Genomic DNA, 22,493 nt, shown 5'->3' on the forward strand with positions numbered 1-22,493 from the left:
GAGAGGAAATTTTCCAAAAGACGGAGGGATCCGATACATTTATAAGATCCACCGCCAGCAATTTTCACTCTGGCCACAAGGCCTAAACCCCGAGTATGGTTGCTCCCTGACGTTTGTCCCATGTTCATGCATGCACCTCGTGCAGAGAGCAACGTTCTATTGACGTGCGATGACCGTAAAAATGGCAACGACCACGACCTTAGACAAACGGCCTGCCACAGCGGTTGCTTGGCATGTGCTACTGTATTCGGGGAGAAGGAGGCTTCAAAGATTAGCGACAACCGCGAAGTTGTATTTATTTTGCATTTACCCAGTAAAGACACAGTGTACCGAATAATAATCTCAGAGAAGTCACTAGCCAAGTCTCTGAAACCTCTTGCCAATCAAAACTCTTGCTAGCCCAATCCCTGGTAACTCTTCTCAACTCAGTCCCTGGTAACCTTGTCCATTTTCTAGAACATCCCATGACGTCGCTTGAGGAGCCGTTCTTTCCAGCCCAGCTGGTACAGGAAAGATATCGCCGAAACCGGACGAAACATTTGCGTGAATGCAGCGTGACCGAGGGCCCTGTCCTAGCCGAGCTGGATTCAGCGCTAGCATCAGGTCAGAACACTCCCAGGTATGTTTATGCGGACGCCAATCTCCACCAGTCCAGCACTAATCTAAGGAAAAGAGGCCGGGGGAGCGTTCCAGATGAACACGGGTTCTATTCGGCATCCACTTCGCCCACCAATGAAACGCCTTCTATTCCTCCCCGTCCTGGCCTGCCAGAGAAAGCCGGCTCACCGAAACGTTCATACACACAGTCCGCACTCAACACCACGTATCTCATCGGAAGCTACTTTCCAGAGATCTTTGCCATTCGGCTAAATCCGCTAGATAAAGTACGGGACTTGAAGCACGTCTACCGGGATGTCTTTTCCACAGGGAGCGAGCTTTCAGTGAGCGAAGAGCACCCCTATGACGAGCAACTAGACCAAATATTGGCCAATTTGGATGCTTCGGCCAAGAAGCTCCTTTTGGAAAAGCTCCTCAAAGAAAGAGAGCCTCAGACACCGCTAGACGCAGAATATAACGGGGGTCCCATCCAGCTGCACTCTCTTGGCGTCCAGTACCCTGACAACATCGAGCTCCTTCCACCTATAAAAAGGATTGAAATTTTGATCATTAAGCTGATCCAGTTGGGATTTGTTCTTCTCCACGTGTTCATTCCCATCTTGCACAAGATGTACCTCAAGTTTGTCAATAATCAGTTTTTTATCATGAACTTGAAGAACCTCAATCGGTTGTTGAATTGGGCCATTGCCTGGCTCTTATACGTGGACGAAGCTTTCTTGACTAAGAACCAGGAAAATACGGCTGCTGAGTTTGCCTCTCCCGAGCCAGAAGCCCATGACGATGCCAGCGTCGTGGTTTACTCCCCCCAGGAGCTCGAAAAGCTAGATGAGTTCAACCGGTTGATAAGCAAGAACTTGTCCGACTTGGAAGAAAGGGACCGAAAGTCGCAGCTGCCCACGAAATCTGCCGCCAGTGCCATTACACAGTCGCTCAGACTGAAAGCCATGAGCTATGTGTCTGATAAAATCGTGGAATCCATATTATATCCTCCTGAAAGACCCTCATCGAGCTCAAGACCTAGGAGCGTGGCCAACAACCCACAAATGTACGCTGCCACAAGTTCCGCAGGCTCCTCTCGGCCTTCGTCACGAGCCTTTGACTCTTCAAATTCAGGGTCCGACTCCACTTCGCCTAATAAGTTCAAAGATGATCCGTCGTTTGGAAATGTGGTTGAGAATTTTGTTCGCAGTATGCAATAGGCATGGATATTGCGAGGGATAGATTTTAGAGCCAGGGGGGACTGCGTAACGCATATGTATAAATGGATTGGATGTGGATAGGGGGTATTAGATAGAATAAAAAGGGCACACAGCACACGGAGTCTGACAGGAGACAGTACGGCGAATGCTCTCAGTTACCCAGGTAAATGGTACCGATGGTTTACGTCAGCCCTATGGCCGAAACCAAGCTATCCTTCAATCACCTTTCCAGTCTACAGAATGTACTTTAAAGAGATTAGTACCAGTATGGTGAACCTACCCTAACTTTTGCCTCGAAGTCTTAGTGTTATAGTCATACCTGCCGGGCGTAAGTTTGCGCGTCCCTTTGGCCTAATATTAAATAAATTCTATAATCTGCGACCTTTCTGCCCTACTCCTTATTAATTTTACGCTATTCAAACGCCTTTGGGTCAAGGATCAACTTCGCTCGTGCTATGTCCTCACTTGTTACGCCCTCGCTATAATTATAGCGTTACCGATATGTAATTATAGTGTCTAAGCATAGCATTATTCGTGCTATGTACTCGCTACTTAAAAAGCTTCTTAAACCGCGACCGCTTCTTATCCTCTTTTTCTTCTTTCCCCAGCTGCGGTGACGGGGTTGGAGAAAGTGATGTTGCCTTAAGTGACTGAACCCTCACCCTTGGCTCTGCCTTTGGCTCTGCCTTTGGATCTGCCCTTGGCTCCGCTCTCGGATCTGCCCTTGGTTTATCCCCTCGCTTGACTAAAAACTCCGGTGCTCTTGTATCCACTTCCTTATCCACCGGTAACTGCAAACGCTCGCGCGCCAGAGATAACTCGCGAAGCGCCTCCAAGTACATTAACGGCGAAAGCACTTCGTTGCTGCCCAAGTATATCTCCTTGTCAAGCTTCGCAGATAAGTCATAGCACGAGCGCATCTCCGAAAAAGTTACCCCACCCGCCACAAAGTAGAATACACGCTGTTTCGGCGGCAGGTACTGCGAGCCCTTAGCCCACACAGCCTTGTGCTGACGTAACGTGGCGATACCTGGGGCGGCAACATCCTCGATGGGCTTGTCCCTGAAGTATGGAAACGTCTCCTCATCGAGCTGGTTGGCCAACGCCTGCGCAACAATGGTCTCGAGCGCGGGGCGGAAGCGCGACGAGTCGTACGGGTCAGTGTTTTCCATGTAGTGGAACATTTGTTTCTTGAAGCCCTTGCTCTTTACATCCGGCTTGATGACCTGGGCACCGAGGAGCTCGAGGTTTGCGAGGATCCGGAACAAACCCGCAAACTGCTCTGGCTTCCAGCACCCCGCAAACGTGAATAACTTTTCAAAGTCCGCATGCACCAAACCACCGCGGTACAACGCGTACACCGCGATCGTGCGAAACTTGTCGGTATGCGTGGGGCACGCATCAGCGAGGAGCGGTAACGCGTCGTCGATGATGCGCTTGAGCTTGTCACCCTCGCGCGACACGCCAAACGCGGCGCAGTCCTGCTCAACAATCGCAAGCTCCGCCAACCGTCTCGCATTATTGATCTCTCCACAGTCCTGGATCAACTTGCTGTGAAGGTAGATTTCGCGCTCTTCCGCGAACACGCGGTCCTTCTGGAGAAATTGCTGCGCCACCTCAGAAATGCGGACCTTATCGGCGTCGCGCTTCTCGTAGAAGTTGGGGTTTTCGCGGAGAAAGCGTGCCATGTTGGCCTTGATCTTTGCGCCACTGTCGAGCAAGTGGAGGTGGCGCAACTGGCGCCATTGTGCGTCGGAGTCGGTCAACACATACTTCTTCTTCTTGCCGACCGAGTCGGTGTACGTGTAGGTCTCATCCACTAACGGTACCACATCGTGGACCATGGCCTGGTACGTGAATTCATGGAGGAGCGGCGCAAAGTAGTCGACGGACCGGTCAACAATGATGAGCTGTGCCCGCGCCCGCGCAGACTCGGGCGGGAAGTCGGGCGTCGCACGTGCGTAGGTGTCGATCGCATCCTGGAATGCGCGTGCGATGAGCTGGCACAACACCGCAGACTTGTGCGTAGCGCCCGCGGGCGCGTAGTGGCGCACGAGCGGATACTCACCCGTCACCACGCACAAGTTTACCAACGCTTCCACCGACCTGGAAACGTACTGGCTCACAAGCCCCACACAGTTCTCGTTGTGAAACACCTGGAGCGCTTTCGTGGTGTCGGGGACCGTGAAGATCTGCGCCTCGTATGCGCGGAGCGTCCAGTGGAGCGTACCGACGCCATGGAGATAGCTTTGCGCACGCTCCTGGTTATGGATCTTGCTCTGCAATGCGTCTGACACGCCTGGGAGCAAGAACACGTGGCCGCATTTGTAGCGCAGCGGCTGGTACTTGTAGTCTGTGACCAAGCAATTGACCGAGAGCTCGTTTGGATCGAGAATGTATATCGCTTCATACGTAAGATTGAGCGCGCGGGGCTGGTCCACGCGTTCGACCGCAAACACGTGTTCGCGTAACTCGTTGGTGGAGAGAAGCGCCGAGACGAGACCCTCGGTTTTGGCATCTAGTACGAGGTAGCATTTGTAGCCATTGGCTGAACGCACAGAAGTGATCGCCAGAAGAAGGTCTGTGGGTTAGTAGGGGTCGAAAAGCAGGAGAGGTATGCGTACAGTTACGTTGTAGGTCAAAGAGCGACTCCATCGTTGGAGAATAGGAGGGAGTGATTTGTTTTGCGCCGCCTTGCGTTTAAATGGGGGACGTGGAGATCACGTGCGGAAGACATGGGGCAATGGGATACCCAAAGAATTTTTGAGGTGAAGAGATATTGTATCAGCCCATCAAGATTCGGCGTTAAATTTATAATTAGGTAATACCTTTGGTATACTATTTCATGGAAAGGGGTAGGGTTGGGGCGGTTGGGGGTCGCATCTGATTACAGCTGGCGAGCCAGGCGGGTGGAACGCGGGGAAACGAGGGTGCGGAGGAATTAAAGGACCGATACCAGTCGTATGATAGGGTAAATATCGGGATTACCTTGGAGTTTTTTCGATGCTTTTTTTATAATGGTTATTATAGCTCGTTTCCGGTATTAAAAAAGAGAGAAAGAGCTCAGTCTTTATATAGGAATCCTGTATGGGCTATTTAACGATGCCTGCCATGCGCCCTGTATTGTGGGGGTACCATACCAAAAGAAATAATTATTTAAGGAATGGTAAATTATGCATTATTTTGGAGAGCTAAGGGATATTATTTGGTTGCGCTCTCTCTTGCATGTACATGTAGGGTTGACTGAAGTGGGTGGTGATACGCTCTTTCTAGGCTTCCAAGTCTAAGTTCCGAATACAGTAAAAAGTGTAGACTTGAAAGGAAACATCAAGTTTCGCACAACCAAATACTGGCCATTAGGCTTTGGGTAATTGAAAATACACTAGGTTTCAATTTTTCAGCCGAGACGTTTGTCCATTCTCTCAACTCTTGTCTGTGCATATCTGAATGTATCGCGATGGTTTCGTCTACTAGAATTAACAAAGGAACTGCTTATGTATTTTGGGTGACATCAATATACATCGAGTGTAATATCTAAGAATATCTCGCCTCGATATCTTCATCTACTCGTAGACCCCTCTCTAAGCTGTACTCTGTACTTTGCCACTACGCTCCGTGCATGCGTGCCCCCCTGTCCATGCATATGCAATCAACCCTATGCTTCAAGTCGTTAGACAACAACCACAAAGAGGTTACCATGATATATAAAGCCCACCTGTTTTTACAGTTTTCTATTCCACAGCTTGGTTCTTTCTAACCTGTGCACCGCATTCTCTGTATTCTCAGTTTGCCAATCTCTTTGCTTCTCTATACTTCCCTTTACATATAAACCCAAACAATGAGCATAGCTATTTTCACCATGGACGAAGAGCACGTCGAGGCAGTAGACATCTTTGCCTCACCAATTTCGACTGTGGCTCCTCCAGCCTTGTTCTCCCGCACCACCCATCCGCTTCTGGTCCCTAGCGGGGTGGTCAGAAGCGGTCCTGTGCAGACCAACAACTTCTACGGTAACATGTTGTTGAGCGATCAAACACAGCCTACCTACACCCATCCTTACGTTGTGTGGTATTCTAACAGCGTAAACAATCTCGGACTTGCCCTCACATACTCGCCGGCCTCCAAAATGGTTTTTGGCCCTGACGCTTCGGTGAACCCTGTGGAGTATTTTTACATGCCCGCCGGAATTGGGTCGTTCGTGATGGGGGCGTCTGACTTTGACTCTTCAGTGGCGTTTGGAATGAAAAACATCTCAAAGTTTGGCTCCACCTTGACCTTTACTGCAACCGACGGCGGTTACATGATAGCCCCTGTGGTACAGGGAATGGGGTTTGTCACTACCGTGTACTACAACTTGATTCCACGCATCAACAGCATGGTGGGATTCACGTCCATAACAGGCGCTAGCGCTCCCAAAGCCGGTATCCAGAAATATCAGATTACGTTGAACGATGCATCCGTCTGGTGGATGTACGTTACGATTCCTCTGGGCCAGTCCCTTCAGTTTAGGCTCAACGGTGGTTCGCAGATCATCAGCTCTAACTCCGTTAGCGGCTGTGTTATCCAGCTCTGCACCGGTGTCAATGGTGCTTATGATGGTGCTGCCGGCTGTTATGCCACTGATGCCAGCATTAGTGCCACTGTGAGCGGTTCCACCGCTACCTATTCTCTTAACTATAGTGTTTCTGGGACATCCAACACCAACACAACAATGCTTTTTGCTCTTCCACACCATGTGGAGTCGTTTGTGAGCTCCATGGCAGCTTCCAAGACCAGTATCAGCCTCCAGACTCCCAGCAAAGGCATCGCCACGGGCTACTTGACCAATACCTTTACCATGACCGAACTGCTTCCTACCACAATCGGGTTTGCCCCGTGGACGAGTATCACGGCTAATCCTGCCGGCTATTCCACGGCTGCGCTTGCTGCCATCCAAGCCGCCGCGGCCAGCGAAGCGAATGACGATGTTGCAAGTTTGTCCAATGTCGACTCCATGTACGTGAGTGGCAAGATCTTGGACAAGTACGCCTATGTTCTCTGGGTGGTGATGTATCTTTTAGAGGACAGGACTACCGCTGCAATGCTTTTGGCAAAGATGAAGACCGCCATTGAGCGCTTCAGCAACAACACGCAGCAGACTCCGCTTGTTTATGACATTACCTGGGGCGGGATCCGCTCTGGGTCCAACGACTCTACGGCCGATTACGGTAACCCGTACTACAACGACCACCACTTCCATTATGGCTATCACATCCATGCTGCTGCCATCGTCGCCAAGGTTGACATGGACCTCGGTGGTACCTGGTTGATCCAGGTGAGTCCCTGGGTGCAGTCTTTAGTGCGAGATGTGGCAAATCCATCGTCCCTGGATACCTATTTCCCGGTCTTCCGCTCCTTTGACTTCTTCCACGGCCATAGCTGGGCCCACGGTTTATTCGCAGCCGCTGACGGGAAGGACCAAGAATCTTCCTCAGAGGATTACAACTTTTCGTATGCCATGAAGATATGGGCGACGGTGACTGGTGATACCAACATGGAGGCCAGGGCCAACTTGATGCTTGCGATCCAGAAGCGCGCAATGAACTTGTACTATTTGTTAGCGGACAGCAACACTGTCCAACCAGCCAACTTTATCCAAAACAAGGTTGCCGGGATTCTCTTTGAGAACAAGCTTGACCACACCACGTACTTTGGTACCAACTTGGAGTACATTCAGGGCATCCATATGTTGCCAATCACGCCGGTATCTTCTTTCATCCGAGGACCGACCTTTGTTCAGCAGGAATGGGACGAGAAGTTGGCGAGTATAGTGGGCGGGTTGACCTCCGGCTGGAGGGGTATTTTGATGTTGAATTCAGCATTGTTCGACCCGCAGTTGGGATTCCAGTTCTTTAACGGGAGTTCTTACAATAGTGAGTATCTCGATAACGGGATGTCTTTAACGTGGTCTTTGGTTTACACCGCGGGGGTCGGTGGATCTACGTAGAAGTTTACAGGGCTGTTTTTTTTTTTTGAGCAGTGGGGGGCTGGACTGGGATTTCTGGTCTGGCCCGTTGGTTACCAAGCTGTCTGGCTATGATTTTCCGGAGGAATGTTTTCCAAGGGAGACCCTTCGTGTTTTTGTTTGATTATTTTGTTTGCGTTTATATGTATGAGAAGATGTATTGAAATAAATAAAGGTGCCTTTATCGATATTAAATATGTATTGGCATGTTACCAAATCACAGTATGTTCTAGTGGTGTGGAGATATGGGACGTTTACTTTAGCAAGGAAGCAAATGGGAGATATATACCTATTAATGTCTCTCTAAAACTTCATTTTATGGGGCTGATCGCCACGCTTCAACGAGAAAGTCGTCGCCAAATACTGCTTTAAGAGTGGCACCTTCTTGATCTCGTGCCACAAGAGCGTATCTACCGCCCGCTGATCTCCAACCCGTTCGGTGCGGTTCCTGTCTATCACCGCCTGGTTCTGTTCCGCACCCTCGCGTATGGCGCGACTGAAGTACTCCACGTCAAACTTCCCTAGTGCGTCCACCCCCTGGAACACGATTCGCATCGAACTAACAATCACGTAGCGTGCACTGACGCGTCGTAACGGCACTCCGTTGATCATGAACGGTCCCGACACGAGAAGCGACCCGTCCAGCAACGTCTTAAGGTACACCACGCGCTTTCCCCGGAACTTCCCTGCGAGAATGATGAGCACCGTTCCCGGCACCAATGGTGCGCGGGGAACCCGGGATCCGGCCTTTGTTTTGTATTTCAGCCCAAGGCGGTACGTGTTTCGAGACCCTTCCTCCGGAATAGGGGTCATTTGTTTGCGCAGCACTGCTGTCATGGTGGCGTGGGTATGAAGGGAAACCTGGAAAAGGGGAATGCAATCTGGTAGGATAGTCTGTAAAGAAAAATGGTAAAATAGGTTTGCCTTTTGATGTAAATGATACGAAGTAACCAACAAATATAGCCAGGTTTTGAAGCTATAAGGAATTAAATGGGTCTCTGCGGGCTTCGAGACGCATATGCACAACACCAAGACCTGCACCAAGCGTCGACGGATACGCCCCTGTCACGTGTTCTGGGGAGGGTTATCACTGACTCATAGGCAGATTGGATATCGGAGGTTGTCCTAAATACGTGAGAGATAATTGTCGAGCCATGACTCACACCCACGAATAGTGAAATTCGACTAGGCCATTATTACACTTTATGGAGTCTAGACTAAAATTTGGGAGACGAATCAGGCTTGGGAAGAAAGGGGAGTTTTCCTTGGGAAAAAAATTCCCCTTTACCCCAGAAGTATAAAGGTTACTGCGTGAAAATTCGCCGATAAACCTTGAATAGGGCTCATTTTTGATTCCAAGCACATTGAACTGTAAGCGGAGTGGAATGACTATTGTCTTGGTATAGACCGTTGGAACTTCCGTGTAGAATACATCCTAGCTAGACATATCAAGCATACCTACCTCTAGATCTCAGTTTATATACCTTGGCTCAATCATTGTGTTAGAGGCAGAAACCTCAGACTTGACACTATGCCTTGAATGTCCTAGCCCGATGGTTACACATAGCAGATGTAGGTTCAATGCATGACGGACAGAGGAATACTCCCAATCAGCGAGAAAATAGAGCACTTTCCCGAGAAATTCATTATAGAATAGGGAGTGTTAATATCATACTCTTAAAGCAAAATATTAGAAGGCGTTTACCGTTTTCAAAGATTCATTGTATGTATCAACTCAATGACCAATCGCAAGAACGTGTTTGAGTCTGCGAAATATCACTGGGATGAGCCACCCTTGTAACTTTCATTTTGGACTCCAGGAGGTGAAGTTTAGTAGTGCGCTATTCTACATATTGAATCCCAGTATTTATCTTGTAAGCTAATACACGTAGCTCGTTAATTCTCGGTTCTAACCACAATCGCGAAATCATGCTTTACCCCCGCGTGATCCCAGACATTCCCCACCGGCAAATACTCCACAGACTCTATCTTTTCCATAAGGGTCGTCAACATGGCAACTCTTTCTGGCGCGCCGTAGATCTGGAAGTGGGACTGAGGCAAGCCCAAGACCTCGCCTATTTCTGACTCGTCACCAACGTTAAAGAACATCGTAGAAACCAGAACTGTGCCCGTTTTAACAGTGGTTTTATCGACAGTCAACGCCTCAAGCATGCTGCAAAGGGCATCCTCTTCAGATTCGTCATCGGAATCATAATACATGTCTCGCTGATTGGCCACTGGGTCAAAACTCAAGCCACCCCACTCCACCTCGGCGTTTCTTGGCAAATGACTGACCAGAACAATGACCAAAACGCCGGGGTTCCCCTGCGTGACATCTTGGTACTCGCTCCAGACACTTTTAACAACTCTGACGCTCAGCAGGTCGGTGATAAAGCACACAATGGCCAAGTCCTCGCGGCACTTCACGATAGCCTTGACGTTATTCAAGTGCTGTAGAGCCAAGATGGCGGACTCGGCTAGCGTTTCGGGTGTGGAACTGTCGTGCAAGGCCATGGAGGCGGGAATAAGCGGAATCTGCCCCGCGAGGCTCGCTATAGCGTTGCGCGTATCCACAATCGCCTGGGAATAGGGCCCGATGTTGCACGGAGCCCAGTAGCTTAAGCCCCGGACATGGACCCCAGCCTTGGCTGCCTTGGCCCCGGGAAATTTAACTACACAAGACAACTGGACGCCACAGCCGGGACGGAGATAGGTCTCGACACACATCCGGGCTGGAGGCAACACGTTGGGGAAGAAGGAGGAATAGACTGTGTTGATCTCCGAAAAATTCGCCATATCTGCTACGAGAAGTGACGTCGACTGAATGTCTGCAAAGTTCAAACCGTAACGAGAAAGAACCGTGGAGAGTTGACCGAAGATGTCTTTGATTTGGTTAGAAATCTTGGTGGAATCCACCTCGACCTGAGACTCCGCCTCTTCCCCCTGCAAATTCGAAATATACAACGAAGTTTCTGTCGAAAGAACCTTCGCTTCCATTTTCCAGTCATACCTCAACCCGCCCTCACTCTCAGTCTTCCCCACCTTCTTCTCAACAAGCTCGTATACATCCTGGAACGATTCACTCAACAACGGTGGGACAACCACATCCTTCCAATCTGGCATCACATACCCCTCCTTATCCACCATCCTGACTGCAAACTTTAAATAGCACACGTCGTCGCTGGAAACCTCCACCACATGCTGCTCAGTAATTTCCAACCGCTTTTTGAAAAACGGCGCGTCAAAGACCATCGTCTCAAATTCACCACCCTCGCCACACACATGCACATCGTATTTTGCGTTCAAGGCCTCCAAAACAGGGCCCATCTCCTGGATGGTCCTGCCCAAGTGGCGCGCAGAGAGACCAATGGCTGCGACCTTGATGATGCGCGCGTCTAAACCGCTTGCACACATCTCGCGCATCAACACCGTCTGGTCGCGCTGCCACAAGTACGCCAAACTGGTGAGCCCAAGCCGTGCGCACACATTTTCTACGCGTGTACGCTGGTACGTCGACAAGATCGCGCCCACGCTCACGCCGCGCACGTCCGGGTGCCGCGTGCGCACCGCGTGCAAGAGCACGTACAAGTCCTCGATCTCGTCATCCTGGGTGCTCTCATACTCAAGCTTCTGGTTTTTCGACGAGCCCGTGATCTCCTGGCGGTACATCGGCACCCCGATACACTCGGAATAGTAATCCACAATGTCGTGGCCCACTGTCTGGAACATGTGCGAATCGAGCTCGTCCACACCGCTCTGCGCGGGATGGAGGTTCGCAAGCGCCACAAGCTCATGGCCCTGCAGGAGGCAGTGGAGGATGTTGTAGCATGAGTCTTTTCCGCCCGAAAGGAGCGCTACAAACTTCATTTAGTGGTGGTTTAGAAGGAAACGAGGAATAGAGGGAAATGGAGACGGGGTGGGTTATAAAGAGTCCTGCATGGTGAAAAACTTAAAGCGGAAGCCGCTTCAGCCACGTTTTTCCCATTTTGAGATTGCGCCACTAGTTCTTTGCTCAGGTGTTTAAATTTGTGGCTGGTTCACAACTGGACAGGCCGTCCCCCCTCACTGTTTGGACAGATTGTACCATTGGAGAATCTCGGCGTGTTTCGGTGGCCAGCTTGGAGATGGTTTTGTTTTCTCGTCACTAGTATTTAAACTCATGATGTATCTGGTTTTGTTTGGACAATACAAAACTTCAAGATCTGGCCGAATACAATTGAGATTCATTACAGGGCCGTAAGCATGACAGAGTTTTCAGCATGTTCAATTAAGTATAAGGTATAGAGATTTCTAACTAAGGGTTTAAATTGAATCTGGTGCTCGCCGGATTGTGACTTTGCTATGTGTCTGAAATAACTAGGTGGAAAGCTTGATTATTCTATGCAATTACTCAAACCTGATTGTATGGGACGGGTGTAGTGGCGGGGCTTTGGAGCCGGAGTTGGGATTCTCTACGCGCAAACAATCTAGATGCAAACGAACCAATCTGTCTCTGCCTAGCCCGGAAGGCCGTAACTTCTCGGTCTCCACCTTCCCTCCCCGATCTATTTTTCTCCGAAACATCCCCTTCAGCACTAGCCATGTTCTTTCTGGACTCAGACTCAACCTGAGCCCTATGGATTATTGTATTATCTTTCATCACGGCAGGGAAGGTGAGTTTTTCTTGAGACATGACTGGGTCGTAAAGTGAGGCCTGGAGCAATGAGTTGGCAAGGAAACAGTAAAATCGGGCCCATACATCGGATATATCCGCGGTAAAAGCTTCACCGTAGTGGTTATACAACGATTTAAGCACCCCTGAGCCCATCGCTTCGAAGTGGAGCCGCAGAGCATTGAACACTCGACTATGTCTCCTTCCTAAGCTTGCCAAATACTCATCTAGCCTGGAGAGATTGTCCAAGTTGCTTATACAGAGGTAAACCATACCTGAGAAGGCCTGGGTCTGGTGGGTGATCGGGGGGAGCAGGTGCACAACTTCGGGATGCTCCTCTCCCACGAGGCTATACACATGCTCCCAGAAGCTAGTAGTTCCAAATAGGGTGTTTTTGGGGTCAGCAATGTCCCCACTATTGGTGTCCTTTGCTTCCATCGACCAAGTGGCTTTGAGAGTGGCAATTTCGGCGGGGGTAAAATTCACTGTAACTCTGGACAATTTTACTTCAAAGTCCCTGGCAGTGGTTTGATTATCCATCGATTTGTTGTGGCTGGAAACTGAGCTCGGACTTGAACTGAAAAGTTCATCGTTTGAAGAGTTGTCATTTTTGATAGAACTGGATGGTTGGCGGTACAAAGAGGTTGGAATTCGTGCGGTCTGAATGTTGTAAGCCATAGCAACGTTGTGTAGTTTTATATTCCTGATTTGCGTTGGTTGGTTTGGCGTGAGATACTTGCGTTTATTTATACCCCAAGACCGTCTGTATGAGATTATACTTTTGCAAGAGACATGTTTGTTGGAACCCTGCTCTGCTGATAGGCTGCTAGGGGCTCTACGCACATGGCCAGCCCGGGGCTTTATTAACAATCGAGCCAGGGGGCTCTGGGATTTTTCGTGGAAATTAAAGCCAAGCCTGCCGATACGTTAGATTATCGTATGTGTTACCCTCTGTACGCGTACAAAGGTTTGCGTGTGTACAGATGTAAACAATGCGCTCAACGTTAAAACAGGCAACTAGCCGTGATGAAACAGAGTCCGTAATGCGCACTCTCACACCCTGGTTGATGCCATGCATAAGCGAGGATGCCGAGCCACTGGCCTGGCCCACGAGAACTTGATCAGGAAAAAACTGAAAAGGCCTGCAGCGCGGTGGGTCCGATTAGACTGGAGATTTGAAAGCTTGAACATTAGATAGCTCGCATTGTTTCATTTATGTGCCTAGCTCTAACTCAGTTGTCATATTGAAGAAACGATACTGTGGGGGTTCTGGTATTGAACATCATATGTGTTAAAGGTTTAGCCTGTCGTGCATATCGTATGTCTTTGACGACTAATTATCACCTCTGATCGCTTACGCGAGACGATTGTGCAGCTACATGAAGTGACCAAGAGCCATGCTTCCACGCTTGAGACAGCAACAGGCCATATAACTCCCGGTGTATTTGAGGGTCATCAGGCGATCTTCTGCATCATCGTCGCCAGTGGGACTATAGGGCGTGAGCATCTGATACGCCACGGCAGTTCCTAATTCCGTATAGTCTGATGGGCCATAGTATTATGCATGAAGGCTTACTGCACTGCGTCCTGATGCAAGTATTCCAAATGCATGCATGGCAGAAAACCATAATCTGTTGTAAAGGAGCATGGAAGCTTTCTAAATCAAATTTATCGTAGTTAGAATGTGCAATGCCACCCAATATGATTTAAGTGAATTGCCAAGTCTACTGAACTGCCAATGGCCTTTGTAGTGTAGCCATTAGGTCGCTGCCAATCGTATCTAAAAAAAACGCGGGTTAACCAACGTGGCTTGTAAAAGATCTTTAACGCTCTTCCAATTGATTCTTGAACTGGTGGTGGGTGCCTGAGGAAAGTATAAAGCAACACATGCGCAGTGAAGTGGTCCCTCAATATAGGTATTCTCTCGCGTAGAAATAGTGTTACAAGTCAACATGTGTTATTTCCCAAGGAAAGTAGGCTGCTACGCAATTGCCTTCAAGGCAAAGACCTTCGCAAAGACCTCAGTAGTTAGTATGTCCCTATTGAAAGTCAGCTTAGGCATCACCCTTCCACGGTTCTGTGGGTAAGGTGGTCATATCGTTATTTGTCACATTACCCCAATCTGTCTGCTTCGAGTTTGTGGTTTAGGTTCCGCCGTTAATACCTAATAATGATAAACATAACCTAGTATAGTGGTTACGACTTTGCGGTTTATAAGTGCTTTGATAATTCAGTATCCTCAAGTAACCTGTAGTAAGCGTGTAGCTGTCACGTGGTAGGGATCAATATTCTATATAGGGAAGTCGATTCCTCCCTCCTTTATCCTATATACATTATATAGGTAACCAGTATTACTTATTACTATAAGTAGATATTCTACCCTTGAGGTAGAGATATACCACATAACCAGTGTTTTGCTGTATACCGACTGACTTCGAACCACTGTACACCAATCACTACCCTATCCGTTTACGTAGTACTTCTACAAAACAACGCATTTCCTCTATAGATACTACCCGCTGTGATAATTATCAAAAAATGCGCCAGCCCGGAATCGAACCGGGGGCCCAACGATGGCAACGTTGGATTTTACCACTAAACCACTGGCGCCTGCTGATGTGGTTCAGATGAGCATATCGTCATAGGTTAATGTTGGTAAGCGCTGCAAAAATCAAGGATAAGACTAGGCCATAGGAATTCACGGTGATAACAAACTGGTCCAAGTTTTATATCCACAGTTGGTTTGAGAACGAGTTCAAACACTGGAAGTGAACAATCTCCCATGTCTAAGTTTATTCTTTCCCATAAGCAGTATCAGTCCACCATATGCCCTCCATACACTTTGCTTGGTGGGCGACTCGCTATTCTCTAGGAAACATAGGCCCTGTACAGGGTAGACCTTGCCGCAGGTCCGATGAGAGTTTTACTTGTACAACATCCTTGAAATCTATAATTTTAGCAGCGTAGAGCACCCTTCATATTCCAACAATGGACAGCTGCGTACACAAGGAGACATCTCAAAAACCAAACATTTAATGCTGAAAAGACTATATATTGCTTATAATTGTCAATCACAGCTATAGGGTACGACAGATTAAAGATTACACACTTTCGTTGCCTGATATTAACCTCCAACCCCCAACGACTCTACGCGCAATGACGTAAGCTGCATCGCCCACCACAGACAAAATTGCATACGCAAAAATTTCCACTCCGCATAGACTCCCAGTCTAGACCCTACGAGCTCCTGTATATCGAAATAGGAATATCTCAAACAGCAACGCGTTATCTTCACCCCTTAATATTTCCTATGTCTAGCCAATTAACCCATGTCACCATTCAGGATGGCTGGTTCAGAGAAGTATCCGAGGGATCGTTCCCCGGCCAGGCCATGAGGTTGCGCGTGAAGCAGATCCTCCACGTGGAACAGAGCCCGTTCCAGGACATCCTTGTGTTCGAATCGACCGACTATGGCAACGTGCTTGTGCTTGATGGGATCGTCCAGGTCAGTGAGAGAGACGAATTTTCGTACCAGGAGATGATCTCCCACCTTCCACTTTTTGCCCACTCCAACCCCAAGCGCGTGTTGGTCATCGGAGGGGGTGACGGCGGGGTCTTGAGAGAGGTTGTGAAGCACGACTCGGTGGAAGAAGCCACGTTGGTGGAGATTGACGAAGGCGTTATCCACTTGAGCAAGAAGTACTTGCCACATATGGCCAAGGGCTTTGACCACCCAAAGGTCAACGTGGTCATCACCGACGGCTTTGAATTCTTGAATAAATTGTCACAGGCCCCCACCAGCGAGAAATATGACGTTATTATCACTGACTCCTCTGATCCAGACGGCCCGGCCGAGATGTTCTTCCAGCAGAGGTACTTCAAGTTGCTCCACGACGCCATCAAGGAGGACGGGATAATCATCACCCAAGCTTCGGAAAACGTCTGGTTAAAGATCCAAAACTTGAAGACTTTGATGCATGACGCCAGACAAATCTTTCCCGTGGTAGAGTTGTCCTCCTGCACGTGTCCTACCTACACCTCTGGCCAGTTGGCTTTGATGATATGTAGTAAAAAGGCTGACGACGACGTCAAGGTGCCAAAGAGGGTGCTTTCCAAAATGAAGGAGAGGGAATTGTTCAGATACTATAACTCACGGCTCCACGAGGCAAGCTTCATCTTGCCGACCTTTGCTGAAAAGATATTGGTTGACGAATCTGTATAGCGGAAGGGATCAACTCTGCACTTTGTGGGCTTGGAGCGAGTGCATAGAACGAGCACGGGCCAATTCAGTTAAGCCATTAAGCTGAAAGGCTCCAAGTAAACTGGAAGAAATAAAATCAACTGAAAGAAACCAAGCCAAAGAAATTAAAACAGGAGCTAAATCAACTCAACACCTTCTGGCTAACGAAAAAATAACCATGTCACCGGCAGTCTTAATTGAGTTCAAGCTATAAAAAAAACCTGTCACAGCTGACAGGTTTTCCATTATCATATACCCATCGTGATTAGTCCTCAAAATCTGATTTTGGCGTGACGGTCGATTTTACGGTGCAAATCACATCTTTACTGAAAAGCAGTCCTTGAAGCTAGTCATATATGGGCCATCCTTAGGTACCGTAATCTCTTGCGCAATGGGCTCAGTCAAGTTGAAAATCAAGAATCAATCTGTTCAACTAGCTCGGCCCCTTTGATATTCAAGAATCCTTCTCAGCCAGTTTATCCCCAACACCTCTTGATTGTCATTTAACCAACGTATCTGTCATGTGCTTTCACCAGAAAGGAATTCTATTGCCTACCTAGTTCAAGCTCAAAAAGACAATAATTTACCATGCTATTTATTTTATAGTCTCACAAACTTGCTAATAATTACACTGAGCAAACCTCAACAAATATTACAATCCATATCTACTTTACAAAAACGCCGCTTGCGAATACATGTTGTACGTGTCGCTGATTCCCATTATCTTGAGTCCGCGGGCAACCACACGACTTCCCTGGACGTTGAGCTTCCACTGCGACTGCAACAACTTGAACTCGATGACGTGTTTCTCTGGCAAGCCCAGGGTTCCACCGTTGGATAACTGGCCGTCGCTCCGACTGGTCATAACATTATCTAACCAGTTTTTCGGCATGCTCTTTCCGTTGATCGTACAATGGCAATCCTCTAAGTCGCAGACAATGAAGATCTCCTTACCGCTGCCACTACGAATAATGTCCTCTCTGTCGGGCAAAAATCGACCAAACTTGGCCAAATACGTCTTGGAGTATTGCGGAGAGAGCTTGAGGAACACACTGTTGTTTGCCGTGTCGAGGGACAACTTTGTAATCTCCAGGTTGGCCAGGGAGATCTGCAAGATTAGCTCGCGGTACACCTCTTTGACCTGGAGAGACAGAACCTGGTCTAAGTACGGACGTTTGTACTGCAACGGAACAAACTCAAGTCCGTCAGCGGGCGATGAAGGGCTACGGGGCGCATTAAGAGTCGGGTTGAGCAACGTTCTAGGGGAAATGTCGCTGATGCTGCCCATGGTAATTTCTTCACGAAGGGTGAATGGGTTTGTAGAGATTTTGCATTTGACAAACTGCTGTTCCAATGCCTTGAAGTTGTAGTAGCGGCACTCCTGGATCAAGTCCGCTCGGTGGGTCTCGTCGCGCACATGCACGGTATCGCCCTCAAGCGTCCTCAAGAGCTCGTGGAACAACTGTGCAGACCGGTCGCCCACCACAATGTTTTCCTGCGGTGGTGGTCTCAACATATTTTTCATCGCCACGACAACTTGCGGATCCCGGAAGGCGGCATCGTAGGAGATGGACAAGAAGTTGGGGTAGTCCCCAGGGATCAGCACGAGCTTGCGCGGGATCCGGAAGCCGCGGCCCCCAATTGTCGCAAAGTAGTCGTACAGGTACAAAATCTTTTTCAATCGTGGGAGCTTGTAGTAGTGGGCGTCCGCAAAGAGATAGGTGAATTCAATCGCGTTATCAATCTCGATGTAGTAGCCTTGTAAGTGAAGCTGGATCTTGACAAAAACCTCGGGCGACCGGTCTATCATAAGCGTGCTGTTCTGCTTCTCCTCATCTTTGAAGTATTCCGTGAAGTAGGACGGGGAGTCGGACGAAAGCGATGCCCCGCTGAGCTTGAACGACTTGTGGCCGATTTGAACCGTGTACAACTTTTCCAACGGAAGGAGGTATGAAACTTGGGGGTACATTTCGACCTGCGCCGTTTTTTCGATTTCTTTCACCATAGGGCAATCATCCGCATTCGACATTGTGTTAGATGGGCGATGGATGGCTGTGTGGATTGGCAAGGGTTAGCAACTTTGAATTGCTTGTCAAGTTTACGAAGTGTGCGGCTGAGGGTTTGCGGCAACGCTAACGAAGAGAAAACAAGAAGGGTATTGGAGCTGGATCGCAATCTTGATTCTAATCAATATCCGGGAAATATTTCTATTATAAAGTGATTATAGAGAGGCAGAGGTGCTATGTAGGTTTGTTAAAGTGGCCTGCTTTTTCAATGGAATACTGTATATTCTTTAAGTTGTAGTGAGCCCGGTGGGAGCTCGAGGTCCCAGCTTTAAATTTCACTATTGCGTAATTACCTCCAATTTAGTTCATATCTGGAAGAGAAAGATATATTATAAAATAACGACTTGTCCGTCTATCGGATGAGAATTTTGTACGCGTGTACACCGCTACAAGACGAACCATTGAGGTCTCAGCCATAGATTTCACTGTTGCGTAATTACCAAAGTACGCCTCAATTAATCCTCTGGTCTGGTTAAAAATCAGCCCGTTCTCTCTGGACCTGATGAATCTTATGGGAAATACTGCGCAAAATGTCGTCATCGTCCGGAGAAAGATCCTCGTTTAACGTAGCTCTCACAATGAGCGTTCCTAGGATAATAGTTGCCGCTGCCAATAATTTCGTAAGAAAGTTGCGGTTCATCGAGAAACAAGCTCGAGGAGAAAAATCAGAGAGGTTTGTCAAGTGCCTGAAGGCATCTTTGTACCACAGTGGCAGCAAGTATCCGAAGACGCTTTCCCTTAGGACAAAGGCTAAGGATTCGCCAAGCAGCAACTCTTTTAATGTTCGAAAAGCCACCATTTTGGTCCGTGAGAACGAAGGTGTAAGGCTGTAACTTTAAAACACAGTCTTTCCTATCCCTAGGACTTGTTTTATCCTCGGAACCAGTAACCCACGCTGTCTGATGTTTGCGCGACACGATTATTTTGCCAAAATTCCCCGTACGTATTAGAGGAGCTTTGCTGCTCTTTTGGTTTTAATGTTGTAGGAACGATCAATAGGCAATAGTTCTAGGAAAATAACCAAGTTGGTAGATCATGAGTCTTAAATAATGGTTTTCTCGTTTATTCCCATTCACCGGATGGGGCTTTTTTTCCTTTGTGAACCACAAATGCGCCTCAGAGTGTGAAGAAAAAGCGATACTACACCTGTAACAATGTTAAGGTGCGTGGTTAAAGTTTACATGTAAACGGAAAATAACAAATTTGATGGATTTATTCGACTCAAGGTTTTCCATTGAAATGTGGATCAACAGCATAAACAATTGGGCCTGTACATCAAAAGATACGCCTTTTAGAGGCGAATGGTTGCATGCGCAGCGTGAGGCGTAATCGCTGTCAATCACCCAGCTAGAGGGAAATATCACAAAGAACGAGTTGTAATGTATGTTCCGATGTGGTAGAAACACCTGTGCTTCAACCAGCAAAGTGGCATACCCTGGGATATCTGTTGAGGTATTCACACAGAAATATCCGTAGGAGTTACGCAGAATTGACTTCGGGCAGATCTAGTCGTTACCTTTCATCTTCTTTGACTTGCTTGAGAATCCTCCGCCAAAGATATCATTAATGCTAGTTTTTTTTTTGGTCTTCAACCCCGCTGTCTTGGCCTTCTTCCCACCAAAGATACTGTCGATGCTAGTACCCTTACTCTTCTTCTTCGGCGGCCCCTCTTCGGTTACGTTTCGCTTTCTGGTCTTGGGCATGGCCGGTTCCGGAATCGGGTCTAGTGGTTCCAACATCTCCCCTAGTTCTTCTCCCAAATCATCAACTGCACCTTTGGTCATTTCGTCGCTGGTAAAACTACCTGCTTGGGGTTTTGTCTGAAACGATGAGCCAAACATGGATTTTAAGAGCACAAAGACCTTTCCTAGCACACCGATTAGTGCCATACCCAATGTGATAAACTGGCCCAACCTCAAGATCCCGTTAAAGTGCCGATACGCACCTGGGATGATCTTGTTCACAAGGTAGTCCGCAACCCGCACGCGGTGCTGGTACTTAGGGGAGCATTTGCCTCCACCACTGGGGCTTTCTTTTCCATCTCTCAAGAGTATAATCTTGCGCAACTGGCGATGAAGAATGTTTAGGTGTTTCCACCACGACGCATTGCAGTGCTGGTTTTTGTTTCTGTGGTAGATGAGGTGCAAGATTCCGTACTCGGATTGTAACTGCTGAAGTGGGGTAAGGACCGGCACCAGTTTCGTTTTAGGCGGCATTTTGAAATTGAAACCGACGGTTATACGATCTAAAGGGAAATTTCTGGGGGTAATCAGAAGCTACGCCGTTTAGTTAGAGCTTGGGACATCCACTCCAACCGAAAAATATTAAATAATTTAGATGCAGGATATATGTTGCCGGATTACGTTCCAAGCACTAACGGTCAGTAATTGACATACGGCGAAAAAGAGAATAATTCTGGAGAAGCAAACCTGTCGCCTGTACACCCCAAAACCTCCAACTGTTTGAGAGATGTTTTCGTAAAAAGCTATGAAATCATGAATGAGATTAAAGCACTATGACGTACAGATGCAGCTCAAGTAGACAGATTTATCCAGACATGGCTCTTTGAGAAAAAAATGCTCTTGTACGTATATTTTGATCTGTATACCGCTTTCTCACCTTAACTACTGGTTAGTCGAAGAGATATAGTTGGTGGAACTCGTGCAAGCAGCACCAGCACAGCAGAATCTTGCATCTGGGTCTGTTTTTTTTACTCTCCGAGTATTGTTTTCAACCCCAGCACCTCAAAGCCCGGTCGAAGATCTATCCGGCCGATTTCCTATTTGGGAGTCTCTAACCTACCATGTAAACTATATTATTGCTTCCCTAGCGATGTCTCGCACTGTAAGTCGTGTTTGACGCGGCCAGAGTCCAAGTTAATGCTAAAGCAGTATGCCGGAAGGTGCATATTCTAAGCAAGAAGTGAAGCCTAAGTGGTATTTCAGCTCCGATATTATTTCTTTTCTTGTATCCTAATTAGGAAAACAATTAAGGAGTGGCACTCCATTTGGACGCACGCGCATGCCATTCCCTGTTTGGGCAGAAAACCTCCTAATGATGCCCCTTTGGGATTTTCGCTTTTCTTTTTTTCACACCTTGCCAGCCACTCTCGGGGAGAGGGCGGAGTCTTCACCCATGTTACCGTTAGTGCTTACTGTACAAGCCATACGAATAAGGATGACTAATACACCAAATTTTTGAAGTGCGCTAATAGTCCCTCATACCACGAGGCACCCGTTCAAGCGAAGTCAGAGAGTCTTCGGAATTTTCAATCTAATAAATATAGGAGGGGCCTTTGTAACTAATTGTCCCGCAGCATATCCTGAGTCGTCTAGCGAAGGGTTTGTGCGGATGAGAATCCAGTTCTCCTACGATTTGCACAGCGCTTACTCTTGAGGAAAGCGGAAAAAAGAAACTGCGTTAAGGTTAAGGTTCGGCAATCCTGCACGTAGTCAGCATTATTGGCAGATAACTCCCGAGGCCAGTAACGCTAAACAGGCATATTCACGCATCCTTATCAATGGGGCTGGATGGAGCAAAGCGAGTCCGCTGGTTTACGCGTTTTTAATCTATAAATATATATTAAAAAACCATCTAGTATCCAGGAACAGGCCCAACGAAAACATTTTGTAGCAAAAAACGAGCTCGTCCGGAATAGTCCAGTAGCATGAAGACAAGAGAGGAAAAAACAATGATTCAACTAAAGAAATTATCA

General features: G+C 47.9%; 10 protein-coding genes and 1 non-coding gene across 11 annotated transcripts; 3 read left to right on the top strand and 8 right to left on the bottom strand.

Moving 5' to 3' along the window:
- Positions 1-347: 347 nt before the first annotated feature.
- On the top strand, positions 348-2,203 carry BABINDRAFT_161158 (uncharacterized protein). Its single transcript, XM_019128676.1, has one exon. The coding sequence runs from the start codon at positions 465-467 to the stop codon at positions 1,815-1,817; it is 1,353 nt and encodes a 450-aa protein (XP_018985510.1). The 5' UTR covers positions 348-464; the 3' UTR covers positions 1,818-2,203.
- Positions 2,204-2,211: 8 nt separating this feature from the next.
- SEC1 (Sec1p) lies at positions 2,212-4,472 on the bottom strand (the record flags this gene model as incomplete). Its single annotated transcript, XM_019130992.1, has 2 exons — positions 2,212-4,398; positions 4,442-4,472. The coding sequence occupies 2 exons, from the start codon at positions 4,470-4,472 to the stop codon at positions 2,366-2,368; spliced, it is 2,064 nt and encodes a 687-aa protein (XP_018985511.1). The 3' UTR covers positions 2,212-2,365.
- Positions 4,473-5,598: 1,126 nt separating this feature from the next.
- BABINDRAFT_161160 (glucan endo-1,3-beta-D-glucosidase) lies at positions 5,599-8,001 on the top strand. Its single transcript, XM_019128677.1, has one exon. The coding sequence runs from the start codon at positions 5,677-5,679 to the stop codon at positions 7,801-7,803; it is 2,127 nt and encodes a 708-aa protein (XP_018985512.1). The 5' UTR covers positions 5,599-5,676; the 3' UTR covers positions 7,804-8,001.
- On the bottom strand, positions 7,976-8,789 carry BABINDRAFT_161161 (60S ribosomal protein eL6). The gene has a single exon (XM_019128678.1). The coding sequence runs from the start codon at positions 8,656-8,658 to the stop codon at positions 8,125-8,127; it is 534 nt and encodes a 177-aa protein (XP_018985513.1). The 5' UTR covers positions 8,659-8,789; the 3' UTR covers positions 7,976-8,124.
- A 790-nt stretch (positions 8,790-9,579) lies between these two features.
- BABINDRAFT_161162 (diphthine--ammonia ligase) lies at positions 9,580-11,718 on the bottom strand. The gene has a single exon (XM_019128679.1). It carries the CDS (start codon positions 11,686-11,688, stop codon positions 9,718-9,720), a length of 1,971 nt encoding a protein of 656 aa, XP_018985514.1. The 5' UTR covers positions 11,689-11,718; the 3' UTR covers positions 9,580-9,717.
- Positions 11,719-12,123: 405 nt separating this feature from the next.
- Positions 12,124-13,318, bottom strand: BABINDRAFT_161163 (uncharacterized protein). Its single transcript, XM_019128680.1, has one exon. It carries the CDS (start codon positions 13,148-13,150, stop codon positions 12,212-12,214), a length of 939 nt encoding a protein of 312 aa, XP_018985515.1. The 5' UTR covers positions 13,151-13,318; the 3' UTR covers positions 12,124-12,211.
- A 1,693-nt stretch (positions 13,319-15,011) lies between these two features.
- Positions 15,012-15,082, bottom strand: BABINDRAFT_t192. Its single transcript has one exon. It is a non-coding gene; the product is annotated as a tRNA-Gly (tRNA).
- A 700-nt stretch (positions 15,083-15,782) lies between these two features.
- BABINDRAFT_7660 (uncharacterized protein) lies at positions 15,783-16,694 on the top strand (the record flags this gene model as incomplete). Its single annotated transcript, XM_019132657.1, has 1 exon — positions 15,783-16,694. One exon carries the CDS (start codon positions 15,783-15,785, stop codon positions 16,692-16,694), a length of 912 nt encoding a protein of 303 aa, XP_018985516.1.
- Positions 16,695-17,382: 688 nt separating this feature from the next.
- BABINDRAFT_35630 (uncharacterized protein) lies at positions 17,383-18,717 on the bottom strand (the record flags this gene model as incomplete). The annotated part of the gene is made up of 1 exon (XM_019131725.1): positions 17,383-18,717. One exon carries the CDS (start codon positions 18,715-18,717, stop codon positions 17,383-17,385), a length of 1,335 nt encoding a protein of 444 aa, XP_018985517.1.
- A 278-nt stretch (positions 18,718-18,995) lies between these two features.
- BABINDRAFT_129685 (uncharacterized protein) lies at positions 18,996-19,930 on the bottom strand. The gene has a single exon (XM_019127026.1). It carries the CDS (start codon positions 19,575-19,577, stop codon positions 19,251-19,253), a length of 327 nt encoding a protein of 108 aa, XP_018985518.1. The 5' UTR covers positions 19,578-19,930; the 3' UTR covers positions 18,996-19,250.
- Positions 19,931-21,356, bottom strand: RMP1 (Rmp1p). The gene has a single exon (XM_019127025.1). The coding sequence runs from the start codon at positions 20,992-20,994 to the stop codon at positions 20,284-20,286; it is 711 nt and encodes a 236-aa protein (XP_018985519.1). The 5' UTR covers positions 20,995-21,356; the 3' UTR covers positions 19,931-20,283.
- Positions 21,357-22,493: the final 1,137 nt, after the last annotated feature.

The sequence above is a fragment of the Babjeviella inositovora genome (assembly GCF_001661335.1).
Source record: "Babjeviella inositovora NRRL Y-12698 unplaced genomic scaffold BABINscaffold_5, whole genome shotgun sequence".
NCBI classification, from domain to species: Eukaryota; Fungi; Ascomycota; class Pichiomycetes; order Serinales; genus Babjeviella; species Babjeviella inositovora.